At 40.0% G+C, this 18,194-nt stretch overlaps 1 protein-coding gene across 1 annotated transcript in view; it reads left to right on the top strand.

The window, feature by feature from the left end:
• Positions 1–16,082, top strand: part of UPRT (uracil phosphoribosyltransferase homolog) — an 88,857-nt gene extending 72,775 nt beyond the window's left edge. Inside the window, exon 8 of the mRNA XM_085854517.1 lies at positions 15,398–16,082. Within this exon, the coding sequence (XP_085710643.1) occupies positions 15,398–15,504 (107 nt within the window). The 3' untranslated portion in view covers positions 15,505–16,082. The remainder of the gene's footprint in view (positions 1–15,397) is intronic.
• The last annotated feature ends 2,112 nt before the right edge of the window (positions 16,083–18,194 follow it).

The following is an 18,194-nucleotide window of genomic DNA, read 5'->3' as shown; positions in this document are numbered from 1 at the left end:
GGAGTTCTGCACTTCCGAGATGAGACGGAGTAGGATTGGTCAATTTATTGATGACCATCCTGATCCAATGAAATGTCTTCTTACTGGGGGTTCATTTTTCATGTGAAATCACCGCAAAATACTGGGAAATACTATCAATATGCTGAAATAATACATCTTTATTACAAGGATGATGAGTGTTGTAATTCCTGTATTGCATTTGATCGTTTGATGAAAATAAAATAAATGTCTTGTTTGTTCATTTCTTTTAGTCCATGCAGTGGACTAAACAGTAACAAGACAAAAAAAAAACCTATCTTCTAACTGAAAAAATATGGATGAATTTGGCATGAGAATGCAGAAATTTCAACAATAACACACCAGGCAGCAAACATTTTCTGAGGGGGGGGGGGGAATGCCCCCAGACCTCCCTAGATTTTTCGGCCGCTTTGCACCCTCAATTCTTGGTCACTTCGCGACCTTGCTGGACGCATTTTACATTCTCACACTTTTTCATAATTTGGGGTTGACAGGACTGAGCTTGAGTAAGCTCGGTGTGATCCATTTACCGAGTTTGTGCTCCCTTCGGCGCGTGACTCCAGCGGTCTTTGTTTATAAATATAATCACATCCTATCAGACATCGAATGAAAAGTAGTCACAAACACATCACTAAGATATATTTATTTTGATATACCATCGTGTTCGTTCATTCATCGTCATTGTCAACAAGTCTACAAGCTCAAGTCCTTGAGGCCAAGTCTCAAGTCAAATCTGCGTGCGACTCGAGTCGCCATCTCTGTGATGACGTACCTAACAGCTGGAGCAACATCTTTTGTTTACAAAAAATATGTGTACCTCTGTAACCGAAACCACATAGAAGGGCAGTTTGGTGAAAATTTGTTCAACAGCAGTTATTGTTTATAACAATACAAGCTTTTCCCAGCTGGTTAAAACATCTGTGAACTAGAGAATTCATAGAACACCTTACCCGTGCAAGCTTGAGAAAAGGGAAATGGGAACAGTCTTACTCTTGCTTTGTGTTTCCGAGCACAATCTATATTTCCTACGAGTCGCCATTTTGACTGAATCTCAACCTTCCCAAACGTTGAGAGCGCAAGTGGAAAATTTGATTGGTTAAGATGGCATAAAATGGTGCAATATTTCGTCTAAGGCCTTAGTTATTTTATAACTTGGTTTACAGATCCGCCGACGGTATATTTGCCAAAATGAAATATAAATATAAAACACATTTTTAGCCCTTTGTATGTATAAATTTTCCGCCGAAGGTGCAAAAGTTTCAAAACCCGAAATGTAAACGTTGGCATTTATTTTCAAAATGTAATTTTGCACGCACACACCAAAATGCCAAGTCCCCTTTAACCAAACTGCGCAGTAGTCTTCGGTCATGGTGTCTGAACAGTGGCCAGTGTGGTTCAAATTGACTGTGGTTTCTGGGGCGAAAGTGATTGTTAAGTATGTCAGCAGTATAAATTTGAGTAACTGTATTGGTGATTTAATCACGCAACATCTTGACGATGAATATTCTGGCCAAACTATTGCATCAATACAGTGCAGCAGCAGGGATGATTCGCAGGCTACTCTCGATCGTTCTGATTTTGTTTCCGTTGAAAGTTGTGCACCGCTGTTCGTATTGAAAGATTTCGGTGCCAAGTACGTCAAAGTTTCCCTGCGAGATGCTGATTAATCGGCCTTCAACGGACCAGAAATCAGCCTTTGATGTGCTCATGGGGATGGGGAGACGGCACGATCAGATGCCCGCTGAAAAGTAAGAGCTGGTTATGGCTCTGATTGACTGTTTTAAGCGTGTTGATTCTGAGTAGACACCTTTTAAAAAATCATATCCAGCACTATGCACTGGTGTGCACGCACCCATGCACGTTTAGGGTTGATTAAAGTCGTCTTTACCTGCAATCTTGATGAATTATATTTATATTCCATATTGTAAAAAGACTTGTATTTGTTTTAAAAGCATTATTCAATACTGGATGATGAATGAATCTTCATATGATGATGGATTTTTAAACAATATCGTTTCGGGTTTCTGCCATGGTTGTGCCAATTTGAGGGTCACCTGAGCAGTGTCTGATTTTTGATTGGCTGCATACGTTTGTTTACCAACAGTCACACGTATGATGTTATTGATTCTGACACTTCCTGGATTTTGAATGGTCTTCCATCTTCAATGTCTTCTTAGATCCTCCTGGTCCGGGATTTATATTTATTTTCCCCCACCTACCCTTGTCTTTTCCATGGAACATCCGAAAACAAATCATAAATATATCTTATTTCTAAAAATTGAAATTATATTTATATTTATATTTCGACCAACCGACCCTACATTTTAGCTGAAGAACTGTGTAAACCAAGTTATAAAATAATTAAGGCCTAAGTACTGCTGGAGGTTTTTGGACAAGAAGGCAATTTGTGTTCTCCAGTGTTCAAGTATATAATTCAATTTAATTAAAATACTGGTTTTGAAGGATATGGAAAATACTTTTTTGGAAGTTTATCACCATCCATGCACCCACCATCTTTTACACGACCTTATTTAACACGTTGCATTTGTTATTTGTGCCTATTGTTTGTTGTCTTTTATGACATCCCTAAAAACAGTGTTTCCTGTTTGGAATTATTTTCTATTTTGTTTGACTGTCGGACAGGCGGAAAGAGTAAAAAAAAATACCTTACTCTGTGTGCATGCATGCAATTCATCAAATTCAGAGCCAAATAAAGTGCAGGTTTGTGTTCTGATTCATGTTCCGATTCACATTTTACAGTGTTCAAAATATAAAATTAATTTGAAATAACGTAGTTCCTTGATCAATGGACTGTCATCTATAGAGAGACCGACAAACAGACATTCAAATTGAAGTGATCGCTTAACCCTACCTTTTGATTCACGTGCGGAGTAATAATGCATGACTTGCCTATCCAATGCAAGTCCAATCAGTAATGGTGACCTGTTGGAAGCATCATCAGTAACGGTGACCTGGCGGAAGCATCATCAGTAATGGTGACCTGTTGGAAGTATCAGTATTGGTGACCTTTAACTTCATTGCCCTTTTCAGTATGTATTTGTTTTTTGCGTCATTGTGCGATATAATCGTTAATTTGTGCAAATGTTTGCTCGTCATGACTTCACTTCTGGAAATGGCTTCAATGCTGCCACAATTTCACTTTTTATGCACTAGTATAATATATGAAGACTTTATATTTTTAGGCTGGCTGACTCGTACAAGAATAATTTTTTTTTATACGCCCGATATACGAGTATATATATCGGGGCGTATTATGTGATTCCGTCCGTCCATCTGTCCGTCCATCCGTTCCTGTCCGCACTCGAACTCCCAAAGTTTTCAACTTTCACGTTTCATATTTGGAACATAGGTACAGACTGTGGAGACGGTGTGTCGCGACATACGTTTGTCATCTAAAGTGGTTGGCATGGCAACCAGGAGGATGTTTTCCATGTCGTAGCACAATTCTGTATATACCTTCTTGTTAATAATGTGGCAGTGAGGTGTTTTTAATCATGTGGGAGTGAGGTGTTTTTAATACCATGGCAGTGAGGTGTTTTTAATATCATGGCAGTGAGGTGTTTTTAATACCATGGCAGTGAGGTGTTAATACCATGGCAGTGAGGTGTTTTTAATCATGTATCAGTGAGATGTTTTTATATGCCCAATATATATATTTTAATAATGTGGCTGTGAGGCGTTTTTAATAATGTTGCTGGGAGGTGTTTTTAATAATGTGGCAGTGAGGTGTTTTTAATGCCATGGCAGTGAGGTATTTCTTAATAATGTTGCTGGGAGGTGTTTTTAATACCATGGTGGTGAGGTGTTTCTTAATGTTGCTGGGAGGTGTTTTTAATACCATGGTGGTGAGGTGTTTCTTAATAATGTTGCTGGGAGGTATTTTTAATACCATGGTGGTGAGGTGTTTTTAATACCATGGCAGTGAGGTGTTTTTAATACCATGGCAGTGAGGTGTTTCTTAATAATGTTGCTGGGAGGTGTTTTTAATACCATGGTGGTGAGGTGTTTCTTTGTGATGTTGCTGGGAGGTGGTTTTAATACCATGGCGGTGAGGTGTTTTAAAGAATGTTGCTGGGAGGTGTTTTTAATAATGTGGCAGTGAGGTGTTTTTAATACCATGATGGTGAGGTGTTTCTTAATAATGTTGCTGGGAGGTGTTTTTAATACCATGGCGGTGAGGTGTTTCTTAATAATGTTGCTGGGAGGTGTTTTTAATACCATGGTGGTGAGGTGTTTTTATACCATGGCAGTGAGGTGTTTTTAATACCATGGCGGTGAGGTGTTTCTTAATAATGTTGCTGGGAGGTGTTTTTAATACCATGGTGGTGAGGTGTTTTTGTGATGTTGCTGGGAGGTGGTTTTAATACCATGGCGGTGAGGTGTTTTTAAGAATGTTGCTGGGAGGTGTTTTTAATAATGTGGCAGTGAGGTGTTTTTAATACCATGATGGTGAGGTGTTTCTTAATAATGTTGCTGGGAGGTGTTTTTAATACCATGGTGGTGAGGTGTTTCTTAATAATGTTGCTGGGAGGTGTTTTTAATACCATGGTGGTGAGGTGTTTTCATACCATGGCAGTGAGGTGTTTTTAATACCATGGCGGTGAGGTGTTTCTTAATAATGTTGCTGGGAGGTGTTTTTAATACCATGGTGGTGAGGTGTTTCTTTGTGATGTTGCTGGGAGGTGTTTTTAATACCATGGCGGTGAAGTGTTTTTCAGAATGTTGCTGGGAGGTGTTTTTAATAATGTGGCAGTGAGGTGTTTTCAATACCATGGCAGTGAGGTGTTTCTTAATAATGTTGCTGGGAGGTGTTTTTAATACCTTGGCAGTGAGGTGTTTTTAATACCATGGCGGTGAGGTGTTTCTTAATAATATTGCTGGGAGGTGTTTTTAATACCATGGTGGTGAGGTGTTTCTTAATGATGTTGCTGGGAGGTGTTTTTAATACCATGGCGGTGAGGTGTTTTTAATAATGTTGCTGGGAGGTGTTTTTAATACCATGGCGGTGAGGTGTTTTTAATAATGTTGCTGGGAGGTGTTTTTAATAATGTGGCAGTGAGGTATTTTTAATACCATGGTGGTGAGGTGTTTCTTAATAATGTTACTGGGAGGTGTTTTTAATACCATGGTGGTGAGATGTTTTTAATACCATGGCAGTGAGGTGTTTTTAGCTCGCCTCTTCGAAGAACAGAGAGCGACAGCGATACCCCCGGCGTAAGCGTCAGCGTTTGCGTTCGCATGAGCGTGAGCGTGAAAATGTTAAATTTTTTGTATTACGGAAAAACTCCTCGACGGATTTCGACGAAACTTGGTGGGGGGTTAGGTATGGTCCAAGGATTATGCCATTAGATTTTAGACTTGCCCCCCCCCCAAAAAAAATTGTTAGAGAATTTTTTTAATATTTTTGCATTTCTACATCTTTTAAATGATTTCCAACCCCCCCCCCCAAAAAAAAAGTTTAGGGAAAAAATTTTTTTTTGCAACTTCTTTTTCGACAATTTCGATTTCTTTTTTGTTAGGGTTAGGGTTAGTTCTACATGTTTTAATTTCTACATGTTTTAAGTGATTAGGATTTCGACGAAACTTGGTGGGGGGGGGTGAGGTATGGTCCAAGGATCATGCCATTAGATTTTGGATTTGGTCTCCCCCCCCAAAAAAAAATTGTTGGGGAAAATTTTTTTTTTTTTTGCATATCTACATGTTTTAAGTGATTTCCAACCCCCCCCAAAAAAATGTTTGAGAATTATAAAAAATATGAATTATTGGACTCGTCTTAAAAACGATAAATGTATAAACAGGCGAGCATTGGGTGGCTTGGACACCAACTCTGGTTCATACCATGGCGGTGAGGTGTTTCTTAATAATGTTGCTGGGAGGTGTTATTAATACTATAGTGGTGAGGTATTTCTTTATAATGTTGCTGGGAGTTGTTTTTAATACCATGGCGGTGAGATGTTTCTTTATAATGTTGCTGGGAGGTGTTTTTAATACCATGGTGGTGAGGTGTTTCTTAATAAAGTTGTTGGGAGGTGTTTTTAATAACATGGCAGTGAGGTGCTTTTAATACCATGGTGGTGAGGTGTTTCTTAATAATGTTGCTGGGAGGTGTTTTTAATACTATGGTGGTGAGGTATTTCTTAATAATGTTGCTGGGAGTTGTTTTTAATACCATGGCGGTGAGGTGTTTCTTAATAATGTTGCTGGGAGGTGTTTTTAATACCATGGCGGTGAGGTGTTTCTGAATAATGTTGCTGGGAGGTGTTTTTAATACCATGGTGGTGAGGTGTTTCTGAATGATGTTGCTGGGAGGTGTTTTTAATAATGTTGCTGGGAGGTGTTTTTAATACCATGGTGGTGAGGTGTTTTGAATAATGTTGCTGGGAGGTGTTTTTAATAATGTGGCAGTGAGGTGTTTTTAATACCATGGCGGTGAGGTGTTTCTTAATAATGTTGCTGGGAGGTGTTTTTAATACCATGGCGGTGAGGTGTTTCTGAATAATGTTGTTGGGAGGTGTTTTTAATACCATGGCGGTGAGGTGTTTCTTAATAATGTTGCTGGGAGGTGTTTTTAATACCATGGTGGTGAGGTGTTTCTGAATGATGTTGCTGGGAGGTGTTTTTAATACCATGGCGGTGAGGTGTTTTTAATAATGTTGCTGGGAGGTGTTTTTAATACCATGGTGGTGAGGTGTTTTGAATAATGTTGCTGGGAGGTGTTTTTAATAATGTGGCAGTGAGGTGTTTTTAATACCATGGCGGTGAGGTGTTTCTTAATAATGTTGCTGGGAGGTGTTTTTAGCTCGCCTGTTCGAAGAACAGAGAGCGATAGCGATACCCCTGGCGTCAGCGTCAGCGTGAGCATGAAAATGTTAAATTTTTTGTATTACTGAAAAACTCCTCGACAGATTTCGACGAAACTTGGTGGGGGGGTTAGCTATGGTCCAAGGATCATGCCATTAGATTTTTAACGTGGTCCCCCCCGCCCTCAAAAAAAAATTGTTCGAGGAAATTTTTTTTTTTTTGCATTTCTACATGTTTTCAGTGATTTCCCACCCCCCCCAAAAAAAAATTGTTAGAGAAAATTTTTTTTGTTTTGCATTTCTAAGTTTTAAGTGATTTCCAACCCCCCCAAAAAAATTTAGAGAAAATTTTTTTCCCATTTCCACATGCTTTTAGTGATTTTCAACCCCCATCCCCCAAAAAAAATTAAGAGAAAAAAAATTTTTTTTTGCAACTTTTTTTTCAACAAAATTTCGATTTGTTTTTTTTTTGCATTTCTACATGTTTGAAGTGCTTTCCAACCCCCCCCCCCCCAAAAAAAAATGTTGGAGAAAAGAACTATAACTCTGTCAGCACTGTTGACATCATAATTAATGAATAAGATACAAGGTTCACTTGAGTGACCCAGTAGTATTGGCGGCGGAGGTTTTGCATTCTCCCGAGTGCTCCCCCTCCAGTTTCCTTTCTAATGTTTTTATCTACCACACTATTTTTTATTCGCCCGATATATATATATATATATATATATATATATATATATATATATATATATATATATATATATATATATATATATATATATATATATATATGTATTATGTGATTCCGTCCGTCCGTCCGTCTATCCGTTCCTGTCTGCACTCGAACTCCCAAAGTTTTCCACTTTCACGTTTCATATCTGGTACATAGGTACAGACTGTGGAGACGGTGTGTCGCGACATACGTTCGTCATCTAAAGTGGTTGCCATGGCAACCAGGATGCTGTTTTCCATGCAGTAGCACAATTCTGTATATACCTTCTTGTTAGGGCGAATATTGTGCTCACTTGCGCTCTTGTTACTGATTACAATATACAAATACATATATTGCTTTATAATTATACTTTACTGCAATGCTTTATAAAAAAATTAATAATTAGACTCGTCTTTTAAAAACGATAAATGTATAAACAGGCGAGCATTGGGTGGCTTTGACACCAACTCTGGTTAATACCATGGTGGTGAGGTGTTTCTAAATAATGTTGCTGGGAGGTGTTTTTAATACCATGGCGGTGAGGTGTTTTTAATACCATGGCGGTGAGTTGTTTTAAATACCATGGCGGTGAGGTGTTTTTAACACCATGGCGGTGAGGTGTTTTTAACACCATGGCGGTGAGGTGTTTTTAACACCATGGCGGTGAGGTTTTTAACACCATGGCGGTGAGGTGTTTTTAACACCATGGCGGTGAGGTTTTTAACACCATGGCGGTGAGGTGTTTTTAACACCATGGCGGTGAGGTGTTTTTAATACCATGGCGGTGAGGTGTTTTTAATACCATGGCAGCGAGGTGTTTTTTTTAAATAATGTCGCAGTGAGGTGTTTTTAATACCATGGCAGTGAGGTGTTTTTAATCATGTATCAGTGAGGTGTTTTTAATCATGTATCATTGAGGTGTTTTTAATCATGTATCAGTGAGGTGTTTTTAATCATGTATCAGTGAGGTGTTTTTAATCATGTATCAGTGAGGTGTTTTTAATCATGTATCAGTGAGGTGTTTTTAATCATGTATCAGTGAGGTGTTTTTAATCATGTATCATTGAGGTGTTTTTAATCATGTATCAGTGAGGTGTTTTTAATCATGTATCAGTGAGGTGTTTTTAATCATGTATCAGTGAGGTGTTTTTAATCATGTATCAGTGAGGTGTTTTTAATCATGTATCAGTGAGGTGTTTTTAATCATTTGGCAGTGAGATGTTTTTAATAATGTGGCAGTGAAGTGTTTGCAACACCATGGTGGTGAGGTGTTTTAATCATGTGGCAGTGAGGTGTTTTTAATCATGTATCAGTGAGGTGTTTTTAATCATGTATCAGTGAGGTGTTTTTAATCATGTATCAGTGAGGTGTTTTTAATCATGTGGCAGTGAGATGTTTTTAATAATGTGGCAGTGAAGTGTTTGTAACACCATGGTGGTGAGGTGTTTTAATCATGTGGCAGTGAGGTGTTTTTAATCATGTATCAGTGAGGTGTTTTTAATCATGCATCAGTGAGGTGTTTTTAATCATGTATCAGTGAGGTGTTTTTAATCATGCATCATTGAGGTGTTTTTAATCATGCATCAGTGAGGTGTTTTTAATCATGTATCAGTGAGGTGTTTTTAATCATGTATCAGTGAGGTGTTTTTAATCATGCATCAGTGAGGTGTTTTTAATCATGCATCAGTGAGATGTTTTTAATCATGTATCAGTGAGGTGTTTTTAATCATGCATCATTGAGGTGTTTTTAATCATGCATCAGTGAGATGTTTTTAATCATGTATCAGTGAGGTGTTTTTAATCATGTCGCAGTGAGATGTTTTTAATAATGTGGCAGTGAAGTGTTTGTAACACCATGGTGGTGAGGTGTTTTAATCATGTGGCAGTGAGGTGTTTTTATTCATGTATCAGTGAGGTGTTTTTAATCATGCATCAGTGAGGTGTTTTTAATCATGTATCAGTGAGGTGTTTTTAATCATGCATCATTGAGGTGTTTTTAATCATGCATCAGTGAGATGTTTTTAATCATGTATCAGTGAGATGTTTTTAATCATGTATCAGTGAGGTGTTTTTAATAATGTATCAGTGAGGTGTTTTTAATCATGTATCAGTGATGTGTTTTTAATCATGTGGCAGTGAGATGTTTTTAATAATGTGGCAGTGAAGTGTTTGTAACACCATGGTGGTGAGGTGTTTTAATCATGTGGCAGTGAGGTGTTTTTAATCATGTATCAGTGAGGTGTTTTAATCATGTGGCAGTGAGGTGTTTTTAATCATGTATCAGTGAGGTGTTTTTAATCATGTATCAGTGAGGTGTTTTTAATCATGTATCAGTGAGGTGTTTTTAATCATGCATCAGTGAGATGTTTTTAATCATGTATCAGTGAGATGTTTTTAATCATGTATCAGTGAGATGTTTTTAATTATGTCGCAGTGAGGTGTTTTTAATAATGTTGCTGGGAGGTGTTTTTAATCATGCATCATTGAGGTGTTTTTAATCATGTATCAGTGAGGTGTTTTTAATCATGCATCATTGAGGTGTTTTTAATCATGTATCAGTGAGATGTTTTTAATTATGTCGCAGTGAGGTGTTTTTAATAATGTTGCTGGGAGGTGCTTTTTTTACACCATGGTGGTGAGGTGTTTTTAATCATGTATCAGTGAGGTGTTTTTAATCATGCATCATTGAGGTGTTTTTAATCATGTATCAGTGAGATGTTTTTAATTATGTCGCAGTGAGGTGTTTTTAATAATGTTGCTGGGAGGTGTTTTTTTACACCATGGTGGTGGTGTTTTTAATCATGTATCAGTGAGGTGTTTTTAATAATGTGGCAGTGAGGTGTTTTTAATAATGTTGCTGGGAGGTGTTTTTAACACCATGGTGGTGAGGTGTTTTAATAATGTGGTAGTGAGATGTTTTTAATCATGTGGTCGTGAGGTGTTTTTAATCATGTGTCAGTGAGGTGTTTTTCGTTATGTGGGAGTGAGGTGTTTTTTATCATGTATCAATGAGTTGTTTTTTAATAATGTGGAAGTGAGGTGTTTTTAATCATGTATCAGTGAGATGTTTTTAATAATAATGGATTTCGACGAAACTTGGTGGGGGGTTAGGTGTGGTCCAAGGATCATGCCATTAGATTTTGGGCTTGTCCCCCCCCCAATTTTTTTTTTGCATTTCTCCATGTTTTAAGTGATTTCCAACACCCCCCCCCAAAAAAAAATTGTTAGAGAATTCTCAAAAAAATTATGAATTATTAGACTCGTCTTTTAAAAACGATAAATGGATAAACAGGCGAGCATTGGGTGGATTTGACACTAACTCTGGTTAATAATGTTTCTGGGAGGTGTTTTTCACACTATGGTGGTGAAGTGTTTTTAATCATGTGGCAGTGAGGTGTTTTTATCCCCCGCCACGTGGCGGAAGGGGGATATTGTTGTCACCCAGGTCGTCCGGCTGCCGTCCGTCCGGGCGTCAACATTTCTAGCTGCGAGTGTGATAACTCATAAACTCTTCACCACATCGATTTGAAATTTGGGTCACACGTGTACCACCTGAAAAGGAAGAACCCGATTGATTTTGGGCGTGGCCGGATCCAAGACGGCCAACTGGGGCGCCATCTTTAAAAAAATGTTTTTTGTTATAAATGGAAAACCGCTTATCTGATTTCAATTATTTTTGGTTACTACGTTCATCACCCCTGGAGAATTTTTTTGAGATGATGACCAAATGGTGTCTTATTTCCAATTCCCTCCCTCATTATCTGGAATATTATGACCTTTTTCATTCAATGGCAGGGGATTCCCCATCTCTGATGGTATATTTAAAAATACCCCCGAGCGGGAGTGCCGGTCATCTCTGCCAGAGGTCGAAAGTAAGTAACTCTGTGCCAGACTGGAATACGGGCAGTTCATAAAGTACGTACGCTCTACTTCCGGGTTTCAAAACCACCCACCCTCTCTGTATGCAGGCTCGTGACCACCCACCCACCCCCCTCTGTATGCAGGCAAGTGACCACCCACCCACCCCCCTCTGTCTGCAGGCTTGTGACCACCCACCCACCCCCTCTGTATACAGGCCAGTGACCACCCACCCACCCTCCTCTGTATGCAGGCGAGTGACCACTCACCCACCCCCCTCTGTATGCAGGCGAGTGACCACCCACCCACCTCTGTATGCAGGCTAGTGGCCACCCACCCACCCCCTCTGTATGCAAGCCCGTGACAACTCACCCACCCCCCTCTGTATGCAGGCGAGTGACCACCCACCCACCCCCTCTGTATGCAGGCCAGTGACCACCCACCCACCCTCCTCTGTATGCAGGCGAGTGACCACTCACCCACTCCCCTCTGTATGCAGGCGAGTGACCACCCACCCACCTCTGTATGCAGGCTTGTGACCACCCACCCACCCCCCCTCTGTATGCAAGCTCGTGACCACTCACCCACCCCTCTCTGTATGCAGGCGAGTGACCACCCACCCACCCCCTCTGTATGCAGGCTAGTGACCACCCACCCCCTCTGTATGCAGGCGAGTGACCACTCACCCACCCCCTCTGTATGCAGGCGAGTGACCACCCACCCACCCCCTCTGTATGCAGGCGAGTGACCACCCACCCACCCCCTCTGTATGCAGGCTATTGACCACCCACCCACCCCCCTCTGTATGCAGGCGAGTGACAACCCACCCACCCCCTCTGTATGCAGGCTCTTGACCACCCACCCACCCCCTCTGTATGCAGGCTAGTGACCACCCACCCCCCTCATACATTGCTAATCGCTTGCAAAGCCAGCAGTTCCTTATGAACCGATGTTTGTAAGCCATGACAATGCAGTCCCTCACGGTGTAATTTAACTTTTTCTTTTAATATCACAGCACGTCATTTATGAAAATAAAAGTACAAATTGACATTCAAGACAATGTTAATGTCATAAATGAAAGTAAGTGTGCCTATTCACTGTTTTTTCACTTGTGTTCCATTGTTTTAGTTAAATCTGACAAAAGCTTCAAATGTAATATTTGTCTCTGAGAGTTCCGGTTCTTAAGTTAATACTTTTATTTTTGTGTGTACTTTATGAACGGCCCATACGGGGAATCAGAGCGAAGTTTGAAGGGCTATAAAATCGGAACGAGAACACATTTCAAAAAAATGGCTCGTGTTGTTCTTGATAATAGTCCATAGTATCTGAATCATTAATAACATTTGATCTCTCTTGATAAATGAGGGAGGAGAGACGATTTGAAATCGATGATTTTCGCAACTTTGACAGCCTCGTGACGTTGACCTCGACCTTGGACGACCTTGTAAGTTATATCGTTGTGAATGTCTCATCGACCTCCATCCATTCCACTATTGGTTATTTGTCTCCACTCGGTTTGATTGTGGACGGACGAACAGACTTTGAGACTTATGATTCGGTCATCTCAACTGAGATGATATAGATGACCTAATAATGTGCAGTGAGGTGTTTTTAATAACGTTGCTGGGAGGTGTTTTTAATAACGTTGCTGGGAGGTGTTTTTAACACCATGGTGGTGAGGTGTTTTTAATCAGGTGGAAGTGAGGTGTTTTTAATAATGTGGCAGTGAGGTGTTTTTAATAATGTGGCAGTGAGGTGTTTTTAATAATGTGGCAGTGAAGTGTTTTTAATAATGCCGCAGTGAGGTGTTTTTAATAATGTGGCAGTGAGGTGTTTTTATCACCATGGCGGTGAGGTGTTTTTAATAATGTGGCAGTGAGGTGTTTTTATCACCATGGCGGTGAGGTGTTTTTAATACCATGGCGGTGAGGTTTTGTTTAGTCATGTGGCAGTGAGGTGTTTTGAATCATGTTTCAGGAGGTGTTTTTCTCATAATGTGGCAGTGAGGTGTTTTTAAGAACGTTGCTGGGAGGTGTTTTTAACACCATGGTGGTGAGGTGTTTTTAATCAGGTGGAAGTGAGGTGTTTTTAATAATGTATCAGTGAGGTGTTTTTAATAATGTATCAGTGAGGTGTTTTTAATAATGTGGCAGTGAGATGTTTTTAATAATGTGGCAGTGAGATGTTTTTAATAATGTGGCAGTGAGGTGTTTTTAATTTTGTGGCAGTGAGGTGTTTTTAATACCATGGTGGTGAGGTGTTTTTAATCATGTGGCAGTGAGGTGTTTTTAATACCACAGCAGTGAAGTGTTTTTAATCATGTGGCAGTGAGGTGTTTTTAATACCATGGCGTTGAGGAGTTTTTAATCATGTGGCAGTGAGGTGTTTTTAATACCATGGCGGTGAGGTGTTTTTAATATATATCTATCTATCTATCTATATATATATATATATATATATATATATATATATATATATATATATATATATATATATATATATATATATATATATATATATATTTCTTCTTCTTCTTCTTCTTTCGGCTGCTCCCGTTAGGGGTCGCCACAGCGGATCATCCGTATGATCCGCATAGTGATTTGGCACATGTTTTACGCCGGATGCCCTTCCTGACGCAACCCTGGTCGCCTCTTACGACACAGGGATATATATATATCTATCTATCTATCTATATATATATATATATTTATATATATATATATATATATATATATATTTATATATATAGATATATATGTGATATGTGATACCGGTCGTGATATATATGTGGTATGTGATACCGGTCGTCCATCCGTCTGTCTATATATATATATATATATATATATATATATATATATATATATATATATATATATATATATATATATATATATATATATATATATATATATATATATATATATATATATATCTATCTCTATCTTCTTCTTCTTTCGGCTGCTCCCGTTAGGGGTCGCCACAGCGGATCATCCGCATAGTGATTTGGCACATGTTTTACGCCGGATGCCCTTCCTGATGCAACCCTGGTCGCCTCTTACGACACAGGGATATGGTACACCAATTTTTTTTTTTTTTACCGGGGTATACACCGGCCCAGTACACTGGTACTCATTCCGCCGACCTCGGAAGGATGACAGGCTGAGTCAACCCCCTGGTGTATTAATTCAGTGGCTCAACGGGGCTTGAACTCAGGACCTCTTGGATCCCAAGCCACTGCCCTAACCACTGCGCCAACACCAGGCTCCTATATCTATCTCTATCTCTATATACATATATATATATATATATATATATATATATATATATATATATATATATATATATATATATATATATATATATATATGTATATACATATATATTTATTTATATATATATATATATATATATATATATATATATATATATATATATATCAGGGCGTATTATGTGATACCGGTCGTCCATCCGTCTGTCTATCTGTCCGTCCGTTTACCCTTCAAATTTAGTTTTTATCTGAACTTTAGTATGGTCTGATAGGATAGCATATCTTAATTGTATGCACATTCACCTCTGAGTTGTCTTGCCTGGATTCCAATCCCAACAGAGCTATAAACTGTTGTCCTGGTGTTTCACAGACGGTATTCATCAGTGTGCTTGCCTTCCCCCGGATGGACGTCAAACTTGGCATCCTGCCTGCCGGCATTGGTTATTGGATATTAAAGATCCTACGGTCCTTTATAAAGGGTGCCGGCACCATGGTCAAATTCTAAATTCCTGCTTACTCGCTCGACTATCCTGCTTTCAGGGTGACGAACCGTTCATGGTTGTAACCAGAGCCAAGTTACTGCTTTGGCAGAACGTCAGATCTGAATATGTAATGATACCTTACCCCTCGGACTCACCATTTGAGAAACTACAGGCCGCCGCCTCGGGGAGCCATGCACACGTGATTGCCCGGTAACCAGTTGTTTGTCTCTTTCCTCAGGAATGAAGTCCATTGTTGAAGAATTTCCAGACTTTACCGTGCTGACTACAGAAGTGCATCCGGTTGCTCCAACACACTTTGGAAAGAAATATTTCGGAACAGACTGAAGTTTGAGGATTTTATTTTTCATTTTAATGCACTCACTGTGCATTGTGCTACAAACGGACACCTGTATTTCCAGGAGGAAGGAGTGAAGAGTGAATTTGAGTTGACCCAAAAAGGTTGGTTTGGTAACATTTTACTGTTCACATGACCTGTAAATTGTGTCATTTTGTGTAGTGTTGATCAAAAAATGATTACTTATTTTCCTGTTTGTGTGTATATGTATATATGTGTGTGTGTATATATATATATATATATATATATATATATATATATATATATATATATATATATATATATATATATATATATATATATATATATATATATATATATATATATATATATGTGTTTTTATATCTCCATAAATACCGGCATTCCTCACTTAACGACCGAGTTCTGTTCCTACGACTTGGTCGATAAGCGAGGATATCTTTTTAAATGTTTTTACAGTAGTGTACTGTATACTGTAATAAACAGAATAGAAGAAATCAGCTCTAATATACATTACTTAGGTTTGCATACTGTAAATACAGGTAATCGTTTTTATTTATTCTGAATAAAGAAAAGGTCTAAAGGAAAATCCAACTTTATAACTTTGTTTTAATTTGCATAACTCGTACATATTACAGAACATAAAAATACAATCAGCAAAAATTATAAAAAATGATGTACCAAAAAACATTAAAGTTATAAAAAAAGACATTCAGATTAACATTTTTGTCATTGAATCCTTCAAAGTGTGGTAGTGGTTCGGGGTCATCATCAGAGATAATGGCAATTACAGCGAGGAAATGGAAGGACTTGTAGGGGTCCTGTGTGGTGAATACCGACCGACTGCGGGAACGAGACTGAGACTGAGAAAGGGTGATGCAAGATGAGATGCTTGAGGCTGAGACGCCGCGCTGCCATTTCCACAACCAAAGTTCTCATACAGCGCACAATACCGACTGGTCGGAGAGCTGGTCGTAAGTCTGCGCGGTCGTTAAATAGGTAGGTCGTTAAGTGAGGAGTGCCTGGTCCGCCCACGCCATGCATGTCTGGCCTTTGGCAGGTGGTGGTGGTACAGTTACAGCGTTTGTCCAGCCGAACGTCGGGATTTTGACTCAGAAAGTGAGAGTCCCGGTCGACGGTGGTATGCTGTGGCCAGCGAAACGAGGGTAGCAAGTGAGATGAAGGCACCGTGGATCATAAAAGGAGGGAATAAAAGAAAAGGAGAAAATGATTTATTAATCCTAACCAATAGCCCATCACAACGCACTCCCTGCTGTCCCACTAGACAAAAGGTAGGGATCTAACTGCACGTATATTAATGGCATAACTATCTCAGGACACCTATCTATTGTATGCATGCTCTTCCGAGAACCGCATCACTACCCCCCTCCCTTTTGCTAGACTCGACCCGAGTCGTCAACATTCGTGTGGCATGCAGGTGTAGGTTCCCCTAGTACATTTTACCTACCGATCCCTGAGTGCGACATTTCGGATACATGTCCCAAAAATAAATAACCTAGTGCGTTGCGTAACGAAACTAACAGACTCATTCGGATAACTTAACTACATTGCTGAAACTAAACAAACATACAGGTGGGTCAGGACTATACACATTTCTAATATTTACATTACCCATGGCCCAGGACCTGTCACTTGAGGAAAGAACACAATAAAGGCAACGTTCGGGGATGAGTGCAGCAGCAGGAAATCAATGATCAGGCGTCTTCAGGGCCGTCAATGGTTCCCCGTTTGTTGGTTTCTATTACTCTTCCCATTCCCGGCTGCTGGAGGCAACCCACCCCAACACGCAGGCCACACGCCATCCCACAGTCCACCTAAACTGGCCTTTGCACAACAAGAAGAAGATAGATGTCCAGGCTGTGCAAATGCAGTCCCCGGCAAAGCGGCCGCCCGCAGGGCAGTCCCTGCAAACACCCTCACAAAGACAGTCCCGGCGCACATGACAAAGTTGAGCGACATGGCAATGCAAACAAAGGCATGGGCAGGCACGGCAAATGGAGTCAAGGCAAAGGCAGAAAAGGCATGGCAAATGCAGACCAGGTAAGGTGCAGTACAACAGGTCGGCACATGAAGCCGGCCGGCCCTGGTGCGGTCTCTTGAGGCCGTGGAGGGAGCGTGGTGGCGCTGGCCGGTCTGAAAATGGGCTCGGTCCCACCCTACAGTCTCCCCCCAACCTATTGCCTATGCCTGTCCTTGTCCATACCCACCCCCATTAGCTTGCAACAAAACCACAGAGTTGGTGTCAAAGCCACCCAATGCTCGCCTGTTTATACATTTATCGTTTTTAAAAGACTAGTCTAATATTTTTTATAAAGCATTGCAGTGAAGTCTGATCCAAATAATTTTAAAGCAATATATGTATATTGTAATCAATACCGGGCGTAGTGGCGTATGCCTGTAACCCAGCTACTCGGAGGATCGCTTGAGGACGGGAGCTCTGCGCTGTGCCGTGCTATTAGAGGGTGTAGAGCAGCCCGGAATCATGGCGAAACCCAATCCTTATCCCTGTATCGTAAGAGGCGACCAGGGTTGCGTCAGGAAGGGCATCCGGCGTAAAACCTGTGCCAAATCAGTGTGCGGATCATCACGAATGATCTGCTGTGGCGACCCCTAACGGGAGCAGCTGAAAGAAGAACAACGACATATGTATATTGTAATCAGTAAATTAGTACACATATTA

Source organism: Eptatretus burgeri, chromosome 14 (genome assembly GCF_056783735.1).
Source record: "Eptatretus burgeri isolate ZD-2024b chromosome 14, Ebu_testis_v1, whole genome shotgun sequence".
Lineage (NCBI taxonomy): Eukaryota > Metazoa > Chordata > Myxini > Myxiniformes > Myxinidae > Eptatretus > Eptatretus burgeri.
Note: the sequence above shows the minus strand (reverse complement) of the source record. Positions and strands in the feature narration are given on the sequence as shown.